Raw genomic sequence first — 18,735 nt, 5'->3', positions numbered from 1 at the left:
AGGGTCCTGTGACAATTCTGAGAGTGCTGTGGCCACACTGGGGGTCCTGTGGCCACACCGGAGGTCTGTGGATGTGCTGGGGGTTCTATGACCATACCTGGGAGGTCATGGCTGTGCCAGGGGTCCCATGGCTGTGCTGGGGATCCGTGGCCATGCCAGGGACCTTATGACTGTGCTGGGGGGTCTGGGGCCATGCTGGGGGTCTGTAGCTGTGCCAGGGGCTTTGTGACTATGCAGGGGGTCTCATGGCCATGCCAAAGCTCTGTAGCCGTGCTGGGGGTCCTGTGACCACACTGGTGGTCCCATGGCTGTGCCAGGACCCTATGGCCATGCTCGGGGTCTTGTGCATGCTACCCCCCATCACCGCTGTCACTGCATCCCCCTGGAGCACAGGGAGGTCGCAGCGGGGCCGAAGCCCCCACCTCTCCCGCCCCACGGCAGGGTCCCCGGTGCGCCCCAGGCTGTGCGGTGGCGGTGGTGGGGCTCCCATTGTGCGCGGGGCGGAGGCGCGGGCCACCGAGGTCACCACTTCCCACCACAGCCGGAGGAAGCGGCCGCTCCCGGCACCGGCGGCTCAGTGGCGGCACGATGGGCAACCTGCCGGCCGTGCTGCCCGGCGCCGCGCGCTCCTGCGGCCTCGGCCTCTGCTCCCGACAGGTCAGCGCCGTGCCCGAGGACAGCGTCGGCACCGAGCGGGGCAGGTGGGTGCGCGGGGACGGTGCCGGGGTTGGGGGGTGGGTGGTGGCGGACGCGGGGCTGGCACCCACCGCAGCGCACACGGGGGCTTCCGGACACTGTGCCTCGGTGGGACCCCTTGCTTGGTCACCTCCCGCCTGGACCCACTCGTGGAGACGTCTCCACGTGGCTGGGGCCCACCGGGGACGTGTCCCCCTGGAGATTTGTCCCCACTGGGATAGTATGTGCGGCTCACCAGGGCAGGACATGGTGCAGCCTGATCTGGTGCCCCATGACATCATTCTGCCACCCCCTGCTCACGGTGTGTCCCTGGCAGCCCCACTGCGGTGCCCTAGGCCCCCCAGTAGCCCGTGAGACACACTGGGATGCTAGGATGTCCTGGGGTGGATGGGACACATGGAGATGGATATAAGGGGAGGGAGCATGTGGGGTGGTGTGGGGTGGGAGGCGGAGTAGTGCCAGGATACATGGGGACACCCCAGCCAGGAGGGGACGGGAATAGGGACGTGAGGTGGGTCCCCCCCTCGGTGGCCGGGTGCCCGCTCTGACTCACAGCCATTGTTCACACTCATGCACACCCACCAGGCCCAGGAACGCCCCACGCCCCCCACATCCTCTTCACCCCCTCCAGCTCAGTCCCCCCTTAAGCCTCTGAGCCCACTGCCCCACTGCCCCCCATACCCTCTCCGGGGGTTGCAGTCCCCAGCACCCCGGGGTGCTGCGAGGGTCCCAGTGCTGGAGCTTCTGGAGCAAGTGCAGTGCAGTTCCCCCTTCGCCGGGACCTCCAGGAGTGCTCCACGGGTGGGGCAGGCTGGGACCCCCCGTCCGTGTGCCGGGACTGGGCTCAGGGCTGCCCCTCTCCAGCTTGGCACCCACCCGCCCGGCGGAGCCCCCCCGCTTCGCCCGGCTGAAGAACTGGGAGACCGGGAGCATCGGCTACGACACGCTGTGTGCCCAGGCACTGCAGGTGGGGGGCCACGGCAATGGGGCTGCAGGATGGGGAGTGCAGGGCTGAGGGTGCAGGATGAGGGGCTACAGGTTGGGGGGTGCTAAGGGGCATGATGGGGGTTATGGGGATGGAGAACATGGAAATTGGGAGCATGGATGTATAGAGGACGGGGCTGGGGATGCAAGGCTGGGAGTGTGGGGCAGGGAACCATGAGGATGGGGCTGCAGGAATGGGGGCTCTGGGACTGGCGGTGCAAGCAGGGCTCCCTGATGATCCCCCCTCCCCAGGAACTGCCCTGCTCCGGCCAGCGCTGCCTGGGCTCGCTGGTGCTGCCGCGGCCGCTGCCGACCCCGGTCCCCGAGGGTGCCCGTCCCGCCGAGGAGCTCCTGGGGCTGGCCCGGGACTTCATCACGCAGTACTACGTGTCCCTGCGGCGGTGAGCAGGGAGGGTGCTCACCACACAGCCCCCGAGCTGTCCCAAAGCACCCCACAGCCTCAGCCCCGTCCTAGAGCACACCTCAGCCCTGCCCGACAGGCATCCCAAAGCCCCATCCTTGTCTCAAGGCAGCAGCACACCCATCCCTGCCCTCGGGCACCCCGTATCTCCATCCCTGTCACAAAGTAATCCCATAGCCCCAGCTGTGCCCCAGGGCATCCTCCATCCCCACCTCCATCCCACGGCACCACACATTCCCATACATGCCCTGGGACACCCCATATCTCCATCCCTGTCCTGATGTAAATCCATAGCCCCAGATATGCCCCAGGGTACCCTCATTGCCGCTTCCTCCCCAGAGCACCCCACATCCCCATTGCTGCCTCAGTGTAACTCCATAGCCCCAGGGCACACCTCATTTCTGCCCTGGGACACCTCATAACCCCAACTCTGCCCTAGTGTAACCTCATAGCCCCAGCTGTGGCCCAGGACACCCCATCCCCATCCGTTCTTGGAGCACCCCACAGCAGTGCAGGGGAGCTGAGACGTGGGGTCTCTGCAGGGAGAACTCCCCAGCACACACCCAGCGGCTGCGGGAGGTGGAGGCTGCCATCGCAGCCAGCGGCACCTACCAGCTGCTGGAGCCGGAGCTTGTCTTTGGTGCCAAGCAGGCCTGGCGCAATGCTGCACGCTGTGTGGGGCGCATCCAGTGGAACAAGCTGCAGGTGAGGACCCCTACCCCACACCTGCCCCATGGCTATGGGGCACCCGGGGGTGGGTGCTCCATGGGGTGGCCGCACAACATCCCCTGGACTGCCCTGACCCCATCCCACAGGTGTTCGATGCCCGGGACTGTGCCAATGTTGGGGAGATGTTCAGCTTTCTCTGCACCCACATCCAGTATGCCACCAACCGTGGCAACATTCGGTGAGAGCTCTTCCCAGCCACCAGAACCCCCGACCCAGGGCAGGAGCACCCATCCCCACAGGCAGTGGAGTGTTGGTGACATCCCACCCTGGCTCCCCAGGTCTGCCATCACCATCTTCCCCCAGCGGATGCCGGGCCGGGGTGATTTCCGTATCTGGAACACGCAGCTCATCCGCTATGCCGGGTACCGGCAGCCTGACGGCTCCGTGCTGGGCGACCCGGCCAATGTGGAAATCACCGAGGTGGGGAGACCCCTCAACACCCCTGGACACCCGGATCCCCCTGGTGTCACCCCCACCTGACGCTGCCACCCCCAGCTCTGCGTTCACCATGGCTGGACCCCTGGTGAGGGCCGCTTCGATGTGCTGCCGCTGCTGCTGCAGAGTCCCGAGGAGTCCCCTGAGCTCTTCCCCCTCCCACCAGAGCTGGTCCTTGAGGTGCCCCTCCAGCACCCCACGTGAGTGGGGCTGTGTCCCTTCCCCGGGCCCTGCCTGCCCCACATGGCCCCACGGGACTCTTCCATCCCCCATGGGCCATGGCTGCGGGCCTGGGTGCCCCTGGGGTGATGGGAATGGGGCTGGGATGGAGGCTGAGGATGCTCATGGGATTAGTGTAGATCTCTGGCTGGAATTCCCCTGTTCAGGCTGGCGTGGTTCGAGGAGCTGGGGCTGCGGTGGTATGCGCTGCCAGCAGTCTCCAACATGCTGCTGGAGATCGGGGGGCTGGAATTCCCGGCAGCCCCCTTCAATGGCTGGTACATGAGCAGTGAGATCGGCACCAGGAACCTCTGCGACAGCCACCGCTACAACCTGCTGCCGGTGAGCCCTGGGACCCCCATTGGGAGCCTCTGTGACCAGGGCAGCCAGGCTGAGCCCCCTGTGCCGTACTATGCCATGCTGTGCCATTGGCAGGAGGTGGCTCTGCGCATGGGGCTGGACACACGGACGACCTCATCCCTGTGGAAGGACAAGGCAGCGGTGGAGGTGAACATCGCCGTGCTGCACAGCTACCAGGTGGGACACCGGCACCATGCCAAGGGGACACCGGCACTGCCACCGTGCCAGGGCTCCCAGCACCCCCAGCTCTCTGTCCCCACCCATAGGTGGCTAAGGTGACCATCGTGGACCACCATGCAGCCACCGAGTCCTTTGTGAAGCACATGGAGAATGAGCTGCGGACACGAGGGGGGTGTCCAGCCGACTGGGTCTGGATCGTGCCCCCCATCTCGGGCAGCCTCACCCCAGTCTTCCATCAGGAGATGGTCAACTACCAGCTCTACCCAACCTTCCGCTACCAGGTGAGCCCAGCCCCACCATCTCCATAGCCCCACAACCCCACAGCCACACAGCTGACCCCCTGCCTGCCCCACAGCCTGATGCCTGGAAGGTCTATGTGTCCAAAGGCACCACTGTCACCAGGAGAAAGACTTTCAAGGAGGTGGCCAAGTAGGTGATCACCTTTGGCGGGGTCCTTGTGGAGGACCCCTGGCCATGGGTCCCCAGGCTGGGGCTGGATGCTGACCCAATGATCCCACATTCCCCACCGCAGTGCAGTGAAGATCTCGGCCAAGCTGATGGGACACATGATGGCGCGACGCGTCAAGGCCACCATCCTCTATGCCACTGAGACTGGAAAATCCCGGACTTATGCCTGGAACCTCTGCCAGCTCTTCCGACGTGCCTTTGACCCCAAGGTGGGCAGGAGGAAATGGGGGGAGCAACAGCCTGGGCTGCGGTGGGCTGGTTGCAGCTCCATGCCCACATCCCAACCCTGTATCCTGCTCCCCACCCAGGTGCTGTGCATGGATGAGTATGATGTGGTGTCCCTGGAGCATGAGACCCTGGTGCTGGTGGTGACCAGCACCTTTGGCAATGGAGACCCCCCTGAGTGTGCAGAGGTGAGGGGCTGCTAGGGAAGAAAGGGGATGGGATGGAGATGGGGATAGGATGTGGATGGCAATAGGATGTGGATGGCATAAGAGTGGGATGGGGATGGAATACTGTGGAATAGGATGGAAGTGGGATGGTATGGGAATGGAGATAAGGATGGGTGTGCAATGGGGATAGGGATGGGGATGGAGTGTGGCTGGGATGTGAACTGAAATGGGGATGAGGATGGAATGGGAATGAAGATGGTGATGGGATGGGGATGGGGATAGAGATGGGCACAGGGATGGAGATGGGCATGAGGATGGGAAGGGAATGGGGATGAGGATGGGATGTGATGGGGATGGGGTAGTGATGTGCCTGTGACACGTGCCCCCCCAACAGAGCTTCTCCAAAGCATTGATGGAGATGACTTCGCCATACACCAGCACTTCCCAGGCTGAGCCACCCATGTGAGCACCCTGGGGAGATTGGGGATCCCTCTGCCAGTGCCCTGCACTCACCCTCCCGTCCCACACAGGAGCTACAAGCTGCGGTTCAACAGCGTCTCTCAGTCCGACCAGCTCGTCGCCTCCTGGAAGAAGAAGCGGCGGCAACTGAGCAACACGGACAGTGCCGGCACACTGGGAGCCCTGCGGTACTGCTGGCATGGCCACAGCCATGGGCATGGGGTCCTCTGTCAGAGCTCAGTGTTCTGCTGGGGCTCAGGATACCCTGTTGAGGGTCCTGCTGCTGGTGGGGATGGGGCAGAGCCTGTGGTGGGCACCAGCCCTGGCACCAGCAGCACCAGCCCTGTCTGTCCCATGGCTGTGGGAAGGGGCAGGAGCAGCCCCAACCCTGAACCCTGCTTGTAACGGCCCTGAGCAGCCCCTGCTGACACCGACCATCCCCACAGCCCCACCCTGACACACAGCCCTGGGTGCGCCCCACCGACAGCCATGTACATTCCCCCACAGCCCTGTGTGTCCCCAGCCCTGGGTGCTCCATCCCCGCAGCCTGGTGTCCCCATCCCCTTCAGCCCCTGCCCTAAGGCCCTGCTTCACCCAACCCTGTGTCCCGATGTCCCCAATCCCTGCGTCCCGTCCCCCCCCCCCCAGCAGTGTATCCTCCACCCCTCGACCGGCGGGTCAGGGTCTGGGCTCCCTGCGCTCACCCCCCCTCCCGGCAGGTTCTCGGTGTTCGGGCTGGGCTCGCGGGCGTACCCCCACTTCTGCGCCTTCGCCCGCGCCGTGGACACGCGGCTGGAGGAGCTGGGGGGGGAGCGGGTGCTGCCCATGGGGGAGGGCGATGAGCTCTGTGCCCAGGAGGAGTCCTTCCGCACGTGGGCCCGCCTCGTCTTCCAGGTCAGGAGGGGGCACCGGGGGGGGCAGCACCTGCTGACACCCTCCGGTACCCACCGGGCCCCGCTCTGTGTCCGCAGGCTGCCTGCGAGACCTTCTGTGTGGGGGACGGGGCGTGGGGGGCCGAGGAGCTCTTCGCCCCCCCGCAGGGCTGGAAGCGCCAAAGGCACCGGCTGGTTGTGCAGCCCCAGGCCACCGAGACCCTCGCAGGTATCACAACACCCCGGGAACCGAGATGCGCCCCGGGCCCCCCCCAACACCCCAGACCCTCTGCATCACCCTCCACATGTGATCAGCATCTTCCCCATGCCCCCCTCCCAGGACATCCCCTTGCACCCCACAGCTCTGGGGACACCCCAAAGCCCCCTCGAGACACCCTCAGTCAGTGCAAATGTGGGATCCCCTACAACCCCCTGTCACCCCCTTATCTCTCCAGCCGCCCATGACTTCCTGTAAAACCCAACCCTACATCCCCTCCCAGCATCCTTGTGACTCCCCACAACTGCCCCCCAAGACACCTTGTCACCCCCCAGCCCTCCCCCAGTCCCTCCCAGCCCCCCTGTGCCCCCCCAATAACTTCAGCCCCCCCGTACCCTCCCAGGGCTGTCCCACCTGCACAAGCGCCGGGTGTTCCCCTGCACGGTGCTTTCCGTGGAGAACCTGCAGAGCGAGGAGTCCAGGTGAGACCCCCTCAACCTGGAAGCCCCCCATCCCCAGGACCCCTCCACCTCTGGGACCATCCACCCCTGGGAACCCCCCCACATGCGCCTGGGACCCCCAGTACTCCCTCGCCCCCCCGAGTTCCCGGGACCCCCCCATCCCTGTGACATTGCCATCCCTGGGACCAGGACCCCCTAGTCCCTGGACACCCCGATCCCCAGAACCTCCCACTTTCCCGTGCCCTTGGGATCTCCAGATGCCTTCATCCCTGGGACACCCGCATCCCCGGTCCCCCCATCCCCGGCATCCCCATCCCCATGACACCGCCATTCCTGGGGCCGGGACACCCCATCCCTGGCCGCCCCCCCCCCCGGGTTTCCCAGCCCTGACCCCCGCGGCAGCCGGGCCACGCTGCTGGTGCGGCTGTGCTCGTCGGGGCAGGCGGAGCTGCGCTACCAGCCCGGGGACCACCTTGGTGTGTTCCCGGCCAACCGGGAGGAGCTGGTCCAGGGGCTGCTGGCGCGCGTGCAGGACTCCCCGCCAGCCGAGCAGCCCGTGAGCGTGGAGAGCCGGGAGGGGGACCCCAGCGGTACGGGACTGGGCAGCGGGACGGGGATGGGCATGGGGAAAGGGGAGGGGAGAGGGAAAGGGCTGGCAAGAGGGCAGCGAAGACGGGAAAGGGAAAAGGAAAGGGTAGGAAAAGGGAGAAGGGAAAGGGGAAAGGGATGGGGCTGGGGAAGGGGCTGGGGAGAAGGGAAGTTTAAGAGTACAAGGAAAGGAACACGGAAGGAGAAAGGGAAAGAGAAGAGGCTGGGGCAGGGGAAGAGGAAAGAACAGGAGCTGGGAAAAGGGAAGTGGAAAGGGAAAGGGAAAGGGAAAGGGAAAGGGAAAGGGAAAGGGAAGGGCCTGGGAAGAGAAAGGAGCAGAAACCGGGAAAAGGAAAGTGATAGGGAAGAGGAGGGGACAGGGAAAGGGAAGTGAAGGGGAAGGGGAAAGGAAAAGAAAAGGGGAAGAGGCTGGGAAAGGAGCAGGAGCTGGGGAGGGGGAAGGCAGAATGGGAGAAAGAAGAGGCTGTGAAAAGGGAAAGTGGAAGGGGCTGGTGAAAGAGAAGGGGAATGGGAGGGGAAAGCGATGGGGAAAAGGAAAGGGGAATGGTCTGAGCATCCCCATGCCACCCCAATCGCTTGCTCATTGCATCCCGGCCCATCCCGCAGGTGGGTGCCCCCCTCCCTGGGTGCTGCAGAGCCGCCTGCCCCCCTGCACCCTGACGCAGGCGCTCACCTTCTTCCTGGACGTGGCCGCCCCGCCGAGCCCCCAGTTCCTGCAGCTCCTGGCCTCCCTGGCTCGGGAGCCAGGCGACCAGCAGCGCCTGCAGCAGCTCGGCCAGGTGCGGGTTGGGGGCGCTGGGGGGCTTAGTCCCTGCTGACTGGGGTGCTGGGGCCCTCCGTGGCTGGGATGTTGGGATGCTGCCCCCTCCCTGGCTGGTACTGGGATGTCAGGATGGTGCTACCCCACCTGGCTGGGATATTGGGATGCTGCCCCCTCTCTGGCTGCTACTGGGGTATCAGGATGGTGCTGTCCCACCTGGCTGGGATATTGGGTTGCTGGGGTGCTGGGTGTCTCCCTGGTTGGAGACTGGGATATTGGGATGCTGGCTTCCTCCCTGGCTGGGATACTGGGTTGCTGGAGTGCTGGGTGTCTCCCTGGTTGGAGACTGGGACACTGGGATGCTGGGCCCCTCCCTTGCTGGATACTGGGATGCTGGGATGCTGGTCCCCAACCTGGCTGGGATGGCAGCTGGGGCTGCTGGTGTGGTGGCCATGGCACAGCTGGGTGCTTTGCAGGACGCTCGGCTGTACGAGGACTGGAAATGGTTCCGGTGCCCCACGCTGCTGGAGGTGCTGGAGGAGTTCCCCTCTGTTGTGCTGCCGGCCTCCCTCCTGCTCACCCAGCTCCCGCTGCTCCAGCCCCGCTACTACTCCATCAGCTCCGCACCCGGCCTCAGCCCCGGGGAGATCCACCTCACCGTGGCTGTTGTCACCTACCACAGTGAGGGTGAGTGGGGACCGGGAGGGGGACGAGTGCTGGGGGCTGCTGCCTTCTGCCATGCCATGGGCACTGCAATGCCTGCTCCCAGCATCCTTGTGCTGCATTGTCCCCAGGGCATCTCCAAGTTCCCAGGGTACCTCAAGGGCTCCTTAGGCATCTCCAGGTTCCCCAGGGCACTCTCATGGCCCTCAGACATTCCCAGGTCCCTAGAGCATCTCCAGGGTCCCCAGGGCACCTCCAGTGTTCCCCAGGCACCTTCAGGGTCCCCAGGGCATCTCCAGGCCCTCCCAGGTTCCCACTCAGCCTCACACAGAGTGTGATGGAGCCTCCAGGGACATCCCGCTGTGCCCCATTCACCATCCCAGGCTCCACGTCCCCTGTACTCCACTGCGTGGGGATGGAAGTGTCCCAAGACCTGCTGGGGAGGGGGGTCTGCCTGCGCGGGGGCTCCCTGCTGGAGGTTGCTGCCTGCCGCAGCCCCTCCAGCCCCTTGGGTCCCCACAGACGGACAGGGACCCCTGCACTATGGTGTCTGCTCCACATGGTTGGCGAGGCTGCAGCCCGGGGACACCGTGCCTGCCTTCATCCGAGGGTAAGGGACAGCCCTGCCCGTCCCCCCACGCCCGTCTCCCCGACCCCCAGCATGTCCCAGTGGTTCCCCCTGCAGGACATCTCCTGACGTGCCCTGCACCCCCTCCACCCCTCCCCGGGCGCTGCCCCGGGGCCCCCCCACTCCCCGGTGACTCAATGTCCGCAGGGCCCCCTCGTTCCGGCTGCCGCCCACCCCCGAGGCCCCCTGCATCCTGGTGGGACCCGGCACAGGCATCGCGCCCTTCCGCAGCTTCTGGCAGCAGCGGCTGCACCATCTGCAGACAGAAGGTCAGGGATGGGGATGGGGGGACAAGGGGCACATGGAGCGGGGGTGAAGGCTGAGGGCAAGGGGAAGGGGGTGGAGGCCAGGGGCATGGGGATACAAGGACATGATGGCACTGGGATGCAGAACAAGGCAGAGGGATGGAGGGATATGGCATGGGGACTGGGAGCATGGGGATGTAAGGCATGGTGATTGTGGGATGTGGGGCATGGGACTGGGGACATGGGGAAAGGGATGAGGGCTGGGGACATGGGGACACAACTACAATGTGGTGGCATAATTATGCACAGCATGAGGGCATGGAGACATGGGGCTGGGGAAACATGGGGACAGGGCAGCATGGGGACACAGGGAAATGGTCTGGAAGCTGCAGAACATGGCAGAGCAGCAAGGCAGGGTATGAGGACAAGGGTATGGGGTCACAGAGACATGTCCCAACCACTGGCCCTCTGCAGGTGGTCCCCTGGGCAGCATGGTGCTGGTGTTTGGCTGCCGCTCCTCCACACTGGACCACATCTACCGGCAGGAGATGCAGGAGGCACAGGAGCAGGGGGCCCTCAGCCAGGTCCTCACTGCCTTCTCCCGTGAGCCAGGGACCCCCAAGGTGGGACAGAGATGGGGATGGGACGGGGACAAGGATGGAGCTGAGGGCAGGGGTACAGTGGGGACAAGGGGTATGATACAGACAAGGATGGGGACAGAGGCAGAGGGGACAGGAATGGAGTGAGGGGCACAAGGATAAAAGAATTAAGGATGCCTCCACAGGGATGGAGGCAAGGGTGGACTGGGGACACTGATGAGGATGGGGCAGAAACAAGGATAGGACAGAATGGGGATCAGGAGAGGGTGTGGATGGGAACATGTGGCCATGTGCTGGTGTCAGTGGCCACCCCACTGTGGTGTCCCCAGACCTACGTGCAGGATGTGCTGCGGACGCAGCTGGCCGCGGAGGTGCACAGGGTGCTGTGCCAGAGTGCCGGGCACATGTATGTGTGCGGGGATGTGACGATGGCCACTGAGGTGCTGCAGACGGTGCAGCACATCCTGGTGCAGCAAGCCGGCATGACGCTGGGGCAGGCGGGGGACTTCATCAGCGAGCTGCGGGTAAGGGCTGAGGACACACGGTGTACCGGTGCCAGCACTGCGCCCCAGCACACCACCCTGATGCCTGCTCCCCCAGGACAAGAACCGCTACCACGAGGACATCTTTGGCCTCACCTTCCGCACGCAGGAGGTGGCCTTCCGCATCCGCAGCCAGTCCTTCTCCATGCAGGAACGCCGGCAGCCAGGCCCAGCTCCCTGAGTGTGCTGCGGCAGAGGGACCCCTGCGGATGGTCCCCCCATCTCGCTGCAGGCAGTGCTGCTTCCCAGTAAAGGTTTAGTTTTGATAACTCCGTCCCTGTGCTTCACCTCTCCCAGTGTGGTGGGTGGCACTGCCAGCACTGAGCATCACCAGTGGGGTGAACACGGGTGCACCATGCTCTGTGGCCCCACCACAGTGGGATCACCCAGCACTGCTTGGCCACGAATGTGACAGATGTGGGGCAGGGGGAAACAGTGTTTGGGTTTGTAGGTTTTGTCCCTATGGCTGTGACCTGTATGGCTGCAGGTGAGCAACACCACCCTGGTACCCACACTGCTATCTGCCCATGCATTCCAGCATCATGCCCCAAACACCACAGCCTTGCCCATGGCAGGGCATTCCTCTGTGCAGCCCCACATACCCTGGCGTGGCCCCAAGCCTCCCACTGGCTCCTGGCACAGTCACCACTGGCACAGCCCCTCTGTAAACCTTTATTTCCCATGGCAGGTTGATGTGCCCAGTGCCTGGAGCAGGACATTGTGGGGAGCAGCAGCCTGGGCAGGCAGCAGGACCAGGGATGGCACCAGCCCTGGTAAGGGGCAGCCCAGGCCCCCTGTGCCCCCCCATAAATATAGCACCTCAGGGGCTGGCTGCCCCAGCAGCACCCCTGGCCCCTGTGCCATGGCAGGGCCAGCAGCAAGGCTCTGTGCCCAGGCAGGGCTGGCCGGACCCCAGGCAGCGGGGTGGGCAGCGGCGAGTTCTCTGCTGCCAGCCAGCACCTCCCGGCAGCTCTCCCGGCACCGTGCCCGGCAGCACCGAGAGCTCTCAGCACGCCCAGAACCCTGCAGAGGAAATGGGCCATCAGCAGTGACCACAGAACCGGAGATGCTGGCACACAGGGGTGGTCACTGACCCTCTGTGGCCACGCCATGCCCTCACCCACCGAAGCTGAGGCCAGCTAGGTTGTCAACTGCTCTTCCTCCTCTTCCTCTTCTTCCTCTTCCTCAGCCCAGCCACCCAGCGGCATCTCCCGGTGTTGAGCCTGTGAGGCCCTGGCAGCCGAGCCTGGGGCACAGGGAGGTCAGAGCCACCCCTGCTTAGGGTCCCAGCCCTCAGGACCCTACAGCTGCCCCATCCTGGGGCTCAGGCCCAGGGAAGACAGGAGTGAGCACACATCCCCAGTCCCCTGGGACCCCCAGTGAGATGCTCACCTGCGGTCATGGAGGGCGGCTTGGGTGCCCCCGTGGCCATCCACACCCCTACAGCCTGGGGCCCAGGGCCCTGCTGCTGCTGCTGGTGAAGCTGGAAGGGTGGAAGAGGTGGTCAGAGGCCCCCTCATAGTGGTCAGATCCCCCCATCACAGCAGAGCCCCCTGTCATGGTGGTCAGAGCCCCCACGGAGGCAGTCAAACCCCCATAGAGATGGTCAGAGCCCCCCATCATGGGAAGCTGGTTTCCTATGGGGCCATAGGACTGGGGACAAGGGACTGGGGACTAATACCAGGAGCAGGCAAGACCCATGGGGGTGGTGGGCAGAAGGCAAGGGCAGAGCACCCGGATGGGTGCAGCCACACCCAACAACATGCACAGGGATGAGGGCAGGGATACGGGCAGAGATAAAGGCAGGGGTGCGGGCAGGTGGCTGCTGGGGGCTGTACCTCATGCAGGTAGATGGCATGGAGGCTCATCTCGGCCGAGGCCACTTCGGTGATCAGTGCCGAGCGGCTCAGGCTGCGCAGCCGCGACTCGCTCAGGAACAGGCTGCAAGCAGTGCCAGAGAGCACATGAGGCCCTGCTACACCACCCCATCCCAAACCTCCTCCATCACCCCCAGCACCACCCAGGGGGTGCAGAGCTCCCCAAGCCCCTGCCATCACCAGGACCTCTCCTCAGGGAGCCGGCGGTCACTGTGGCAGCCAGGGCTGTCGGTGGCAGGGCCACGGACCGGTCCAGGCAGGGAGGATGCCAGGGATGCCAGGACGCTGGCGGCGGCGCTGGCGGTGCTGCAGGGCTGTGTGAAGCGCCGGTCCCAGGACACCAGCCCGCTGGCAGAGAAGATGGGCCGGGCCAGGACACTGGCCAGCAAACCATCGGGCTGTGGAGGAGACAGGCATCAGGGTAGTGCCCGCTAGAGACCCCCGGATCCCTCTGCAACCCCTGTGCCTGTCCCACTCACTGCTGCTGCTGAGTCCTCGGAGAGGAGGGATGTGCCCAGCGGCCCCTCAGCGAGGATGCGCTGGGCAGGCGGTGCGGCGGCTGCGTCCTGCTGCACCTTCTCCTTCAGCTGGCTGAGGAACAGCTCACTCTGCGGTGGCGGCTGCCAGCGCGGGTTGGTGATGGCGAAGTGCATCAGCGACAGCTCTGTCTTCCCGTTCTCCGCTTGCTGGTACACGGAGGCCTCTGTCTGCCCAGCTGACAGCCACTGTGGGGCAGGGGGTGAGTGGGGTCACTATGGCCGGGACCCCCAGTCCCACAGCACACCACACCCTGGGAGACCGAAGCCCCAGGACACCCCACCTGGGGATTGCCATGATTGCGGATGTCAAGCTGGGCGAAGGAGCAGATGTCACCAACCCCAACCACCTCCACCGTGAAGTTGCGGAAGAAGTCAACAATGTCCAGGGCACGGGAGGGCAGGGCAAAGATGAGGATGAGCGGGGTGAGGATGGGGCTCAGCAGCTCCTCCAGGATGAAGACCTGCAGGCAACAAGGGTGTCAGGGGGGGTCAAGGGGCGGTCCCACCACCCAGCCATGCCCACGCTCACCGCCTTGTACTGGAAGAGCTGTGCCATCTCACTGCGCGTCTCCGACCGGCTGGCATTGCCCTGCCAGTGGTCAGGCATGTAGTGGATGTGGGCCAGGACACGCTGCAGGAGCTGCTCCGGACACCACACCGTGTGCTCGTCCGGGATGAAGGACCTGTGGGCAAGGGCAGGCGTCCCATCTCCCGCTCAACCACCCCACATCCCCCTGTGCCCACCGCCACCACACAGCACAGCCCAGCACACTCACCTGGCCACCGTGACCACGAGCCCCAGCAGTGTAATGGCAGTGAGGATGTGCTGCACCGTGAGCACGTCCTCATCATAGACGGTCAGGACGATGAGCACGGCCAGGATGGAGCCAGCGAAGAAGCCGATGTTCTTGGCCAGCACGGTGAGCAGCGGGCTGGTGAAGGAGTTCATGTACTTGGTGGCTGGCTTGTACCCGCGGCTCAGCCGGGCCTGCAGCTCGTGGTTGAGCTCGTTGAAGTGCCGCAGGTAGTGTCGGCCATAGAGGGACCAGCGGCGGGCGCCCAGGCTGCCCGGCTCCCGCTTGATGACCTCGGCGTAGCTGAAGAAGGCATAGAGGAGCTGCCAAACCAGCACGCAGGGGCAGAGCAGCAGGTTGGCCAGCCCCACCAGCACCATGGTGCGTGCCAGGCGCTGGGCCAGCTCCCGGCGTGCGCCTGCACGCTTGCACTGTGGCCGCAGGCTCCACTTGTTCTGGAAGAGGGAGCCGGGGCCCCAGAAGAGGAGCAGCTCCAGGTTGTACTTGAGGCCCTGGGTGAGGAAGACGATGGGGCCCAGCAGAGGCACGTGGAAGCGGACGGGCAGCAGCGACTTGTTGACCATGGCCACCGTGTAGTTCTTGAAGCGCAGGATGCGGTGGTAGATGTCCAGCTCCGTCAGCTCCCGCTTGTGCACGCACATCTGCTGCTGGCGCTGCAGCGAGATCAGCCGTGCCTGCACCTCCTGCCAGCTGTAGTTGCACAGCCCCTCCTGCACCAAGGACACACTGATTGGCACCAGCACGGTTTGGCATGGCACAGACCCACCATCCCCACTGCTCACCGAGGGGATGTTGAGGGCTTTGATGTAGAAGGTGCGGATCTCCCAGTAGCTCAGGAGGCTGCATAGCACCTTCACCAGCCGGTACAGCCAGAATGCAGCCGCCATCACCAGCAGGAAGATGATCCAGCCGCTGGCCCTGATCCTGGCAGGGGACATGTGTCAGGCAGGGATCTGGCAGTGCTGGGAGCCCTGTGTGGCTGCATCAGCCCCACTCCTCACCTCTGGGCACACTGTGGGGCAGGCAGGATGGCATCGGGCAGCGTCACCTTGCTGCGGTCAGGGGCTGTCCCACCAGTGTGGTTGAGAGGCCGGTTGGCAAAGAGAACATCGTACTCCACACAGCACAGCAGGAAGGTGGAGAAGGTGACCACGAACAGGAACTGCCTGGGGGTGGCAGGGGGTCAGCACAGCCCCTCAACCCACAGCACGGCACCATACAGCACCGTATGGCACCATGGGTGGGGGTCCTACTGGCACTTACACCAGCTCAAAGACATCGGACAGCATCATGCAGGCAAAGCCATTCTTCTGGTGGAAGTGGTAGATGTTGGGGCTGCATTAAGGAGCATGTGCCTGGGTTGCTGGACCCCAACCCCCCTGCACCTCTTCCCCAGCACCGGGGTCCCCCCACCCCCCACTGAGGTGCTGGCGCAGGAAGGGCTGGGCCGCAGCCAGGCAGGGGCCCTGCAAGGATATCTTGGTGAAGAAATTATCCAGGTTCTTGATGTGGTGCCAGGAGTCTGTCAGGGAGAGAAAAACAGCAGGGGCTGAGCCAGCGCCACGGCACCCTGGGGCACCCCAGCCTGGGACCCACACTCCCCATGCTGTGACCAGCCAGAGGGCTGTGGGGCAGGGCCCGGCCCTCTGCTACCTTGCAGCCCCTCGGTGACGTGCACCAGCAGGTCCTCCTCGCCCGGGGGTGAATCCTCCTCTAAGTCCTCCAGGCGGTGGTACTCCCCCTGCTCCGCCATCGCCTGCCGTGACGCCTGCCAGGGACACTCATCAGCACCCACTGCCGTGGCCCTGGGACCCCCATGTGGCTGCAGGGAGCCCCATGGGGCGTGGGGCAGCCAGAGCCCTGCCGTGGGGCACAGGGCGAGCCGGGGTGAGCTGTCTGCCCCGAGGTCGGCAACCGGAAATGCCGACGAGGTCACGCTGAGCCACCCACGTGCCCCGAATTCGGGTGGCCTGAGCTGGCCTCCCGCACCGAGGTCACGGACACGGCCCCAGGCACGGCAACGCCACCTGGCCCGTCCCACCGGCTGGGGCACTGCCAGTGCCAGAACGTGCCCCCCTGGCACTGGGGCAGAGCTGCCCAGGGGGACCCCTTGTGCAGCCTCGCAGAGACCCCCCCCTTCACCCTACGTGCAGCCTCAGGTCATGCTGCCATACCCCCCCATCCGGGTGGAGTGGACCCCCATCCTCAGAGACCCCCTCTCCCTAAGGACCACCATCACCATGGAGACCCCTCTCCACAGATCTTCATCCCCATGGAGATCCCTGCCCACAGACCTCCATCTTCATGGAGTCCCCTCCCCGTGGACCCCCATCCCCACAGACCCTCTCCCCTCAGAGCCCACCCTGGGGCCAGTACCATGGGGCAGTGAGCATCCCAGAACCAGGGCAGCAGCCAGGATACAGGATCAAGCTTAGGCCCAGTTCTCGAGCCCTGGTGGCCTTTTAATGCCCTGGGGACCTTCGAGTCCAGGGAGGAAAGGACCACAAGCCCTCTGGGGAGGGACAAGACCCCTGGGCCTTGGGGTAAGAGGGAGCCCAAACCTCTGGAACAGAAGTCCCAGCTCCCTGGGATGACACATTCCCAGGAACAAGTCCCTTGGAGAAGGATGGGACTCCCAGCCCATTAGGGAAGGACAGGACCCCAGCTCCCTTGGGGCAGAATGGGACACCAACCCTACCTGAGAAAAGACAGGAGCCCTGGATCCTTAGGGCAGGATGGGACTCTCAGCCCCTTGGGAAGGGAAAGACAGGACCCCCATCCCCTTAGTCAGGACAGGACCCTCACCTCCCCAGGGAAGGACAGTCCTCCTGGCACCTTGGGACAGGACTGCTGGAGTCTCAGGGCAGGACAGGATCCTTCTCCCTGTGCGACTGGATGGGACTCACACCCCTCAGGGAAGAATGGGACCCTTGGACCCTCAGGGCAGGATGAGACGCTCAGCTCCATAGGGTAGGACAGGACCCCAGTACCCTTGGGACAGGGGACTGCCAACTCCTTGGGGCAGGATGGGACCCCCCCGCCCATCCTCGGTGCCCTCCCCTTACCGTGACCGGCCGGTGCTCCCGCAGCCGTCACCCGCGTCCCCTCCCGTGGCCGGTGCCAGCACCCGGCCAGGTGATGCCGTCCGGCCCCTCCCCACCGCGGGCGCTGCCGGGGCCTGACTCACGGCACCGGGGCCAGTACGGCGGGGCCGCGGGCACGAAGGAGTCCCGGAGCCCCGGGGCGGTGATTCAGCAGCAGGAACGCTGCCGCGGCCGGGCGAGACCTCGGTGCCACCGGACACACCGTCCCCCGCGCTGACCCCCGGCCCTGTGCAATTCCCCGTTGGGGACAGAGCCACCGTGTCCCCCGGGATCGGGTGTCCCGGCCGGTGACGCCGACACGGCCCTGGCCCCACGTGCCCCGCACCGGGCGGCCAAAAATACCCGTGCGGCCGGGCTGACCGAAAATAGCCCGAGCGGGGTAAACAGCCGGGGACCGAGGGTCATGGGGGGACCTGCGGGCAGGGGAGGGCAGCCCAGGGTCCCCCACGCTCCCCGGGGGACACAGACACCCGTGGGGACAGACCGGCCCTGGCAAGCGTCCCGGCAACCGCTGCGAGGACACACGAGCCCCATGTTCCCGTACATGTGTCACACAGGGACCCCACGGCCCCGCAGGGACACGGACACCCTCATGGGGACACAGGCAGTATGACAGCCCCGCGGTGACACACGCCGTGGTGGCACACACCCCGCACGGACACGACCTATCATCCAGGGGTGTCATGCACAGAGTGTCACCCGCACCCCACGGGCCCACACAGGGGGACATGGGCACCCCGGTGACCCTGTGGGGACAGCCCCAAGTGGGGCACCGGCAGCCGGTGGCCCCAGCTAGATCACGCACGGCCATGGGGGAGTCCTGGTGTCAGCGAGAAGGAACAGGATGACCCGTACGAGGGGATCCGGGACACGACCACCTTCTGGGGACACGCTGTAGCCGGCTCTCCCGTGTCCCCGGCCCTGGTGACCCCCGGCCCCGGCGCTTTACGCCCCGGCCACCATTGCCCACCCGTATCCCTGTCCCAGCTCACCTAGCCGCTCGGTGCTGGCACAGTCCCAGCGATGCCGGTGTCGGGCTCTCACCTAGCCCCTCGCCTGCCCCGGGAGCGGGACCAGGACCGCGTCCCCCCGCTGTGCATGGCCGCACCGGCACCGGGGCGGGGGGAGAAAGAAGCACTCAGCGGCGGGGTCCCCCGCCGCGGGGAGCGGGGTCGGAGCCCGGTCCTGTTCGGGGTCTGGGTGCAGGGTTCCGGGTCCTGGTGCAGGGCCCCGACTCCCGGAGCGGGGCCCTGGGAGCAGCGAGGGCCCCGGCGGTCCCGCGGTGCCGGAGGAGGCTTCGGGGAGAACGAAGTTGAAGGCACTGGGGTTAAAAGGGGTCAGAGTATGGGGTCGGGGGGACCGAGGGGTCGGTGCAAGTCGGGGCCGGCGCAGGGCCCGGGCCGCGGTGCTGAGGCTCCTCCCGCCGCTGTCGGTACCGCCCGCCCCGGGTCCGCCCCTGCC

At 65.5% G+C, this 18,735-nt stretch overlaps 2 protein-coding genes across 7 annotated transcripts; one reads left to right on the top strand and one right to left on the bottom strand.

The window, feature by feature from the left end:
* Positions 1–588: 588 nt before the first annotated feature.
* NOS3 (nitric oxide synthase 3) lies at positions 589–11,208 on the top strand. The gene is made up of 26 exons (XM_034068429.1): positions 589–701; positions 1,561–1,663; positions 1,933–2,081; positions 2,644–2,806; positions 2,917–3,008; positions 3,109–3,250; positions 3,326–3,465; positions 3,652–3,826; positions 3,920–4,021; positions 4,111–4,305; positions 4,380–4,453; positions 4,557–4,701; positions 4,801–4,905; positions 5,279–5,346; positions 5,415–5,531; positions 6,063–6,237; positions 6,315–6,444; positions 6,836–6,914; positions 7,296–7,483; positions 8,109–8,281; positions 8,739–8,949; positions 9,448–9,535; positions 9,701–9,822; positions 10,273–10,421; positions 10,727–10,921; positions 10,998–11,208. Exons 1-26 carry the CDS (start codon positions 589–591, stop codon positions 11,118–11,120), a joined length of 3,516 nt encoding a protein of 1,171 aa, XP_033924320.1. The 3' UTR covers positions 11,121–11,208.
* A 389-nt stretch (positions 11,209–11,597) lies between these two features.
* ATG9B (autophagy related 9B) lies at positions 11,598–18,637 on the bottom strand. 6 transcript variants are annotated; one of them, XM_034068446.1, is made up of 16 exons: positions 17,236–18,215; positions 16,869–16,921; positions 15,824–15,938; positions 15,649–15,692; positions 15,434–15,498; positions 15,172–15,336; positions 14,953–15,094; positions 14,132–14,880; positions 13,885–14,038; positions 13,637–13,816; positions 13,296–13,541; positions 12,997–13,214; positions 12,778–12,880; positions 12,332–12,422; positions 12,064–12,185; positions 11,598–11,962 (listed from the first exon to the last, which is right to left on the bottom strand). In XM_034068446.1, exons 3-15 carry the CDS (start codon positions 15,921–15,923, stop codon positions 12,079–12,081), a joined length of 2,364 nt encoding a protein of 787 aa, XP_033924337.1. In that variant the 5' UTR covers positions 15,924–15,938; positions 16,869–16,921; positions 17,236–18,215; the 3' UTR covers positions 11,598–11,962; positions 12,064–12,078. The 6 variants fall into 6 exon arrangements, with proteins under 6 accessions (XP_033924337.1, XP_033924330.1, XP_033924324.1 ...); XM_034068439.1 differs by lacking the exons at positions 16,869–16,921; positions 17,236–18,215 and adding an exon at positions 18,267–18,637; XM_034068433.1 differs by lacking the exon at positions 16,869–16,921.
* Positions 18,638–18,735: the final 98 nt, after the last annotated feature.

The sequence above is a fragment of the Melopsittacus undulatus genome, chromosome 1 (assembly GCF_012275295.1).
Source record: "Melopsittacus undulatus isolate bMelUnd1 chromosome 1, bMelUnd1.mat.Z, whole genome shotgun sequence".
Classification (NCBI taxonomy): domain Eukaryota; kingdom Metazoa; phylum Chordata; class Aves; order Psittaciformes; family Psittaculidae; genus Melopsittacus; species Melopsittacus undulatus.
The sequence above is the reverse complement of the archived record's forward strand: the minus strand, read 5'-3'. Positions and strand labels throughout refer to the sequence as shown.

What these genes read in the sequence shown, in the direction of transcription:
- NOS3 (XM_034068429.1), top strand. Translation starts at nt 589, where the DNA reads ATGGGCAACCTGCCGGCCGTGCTGCCCGGCGCCGCGCGCTCCTGCGGC. An exon ending in TCCCAGGCTGAGCCACCCAT is followed by an intron (nt 5,347 to 5,414) that starts GTGAGCACCCTG and finishes CGTCCCACACAG; the next exon opens with GAGCTACAAGCTGCGGTTCA. An exon ending in CCGGGAGGGGGACCCCAGCG is followed by an intron (nt 7,484 to 8,108) that starts GTACGGGACTGG and finishes CCCATCCCGCAG; the next exon opens with GTGGGTGCCCCCCTCCCTGG.
- ATG9B (XM_034068439.1), bottom strand. Translation starts at nt 15,923, where the DNA reads ATGGCGGAGCAGGGGGAGTACCACCGCCTGGAGGACTTAGAGGAGGAT. An exon ending in TCCGATGTCTTTGAGCTGGT is followed by an intron (nt 15,337 to 15,433) that starts GTAAGTGCCAGT and finishes TGCCACCCCCAG; the next exon opens with GCAGTTCCTGTTCGTGGTCA. An exon ending in AAGCCCTCAACATCCCCTCG is followed by an intron (nt 14,881 to 14,952) that starts GTGAGCAGTGGG and finishes TCCTTGGTGCAG; the next exon opens with GAGGGGCTGTGCAACTACAG.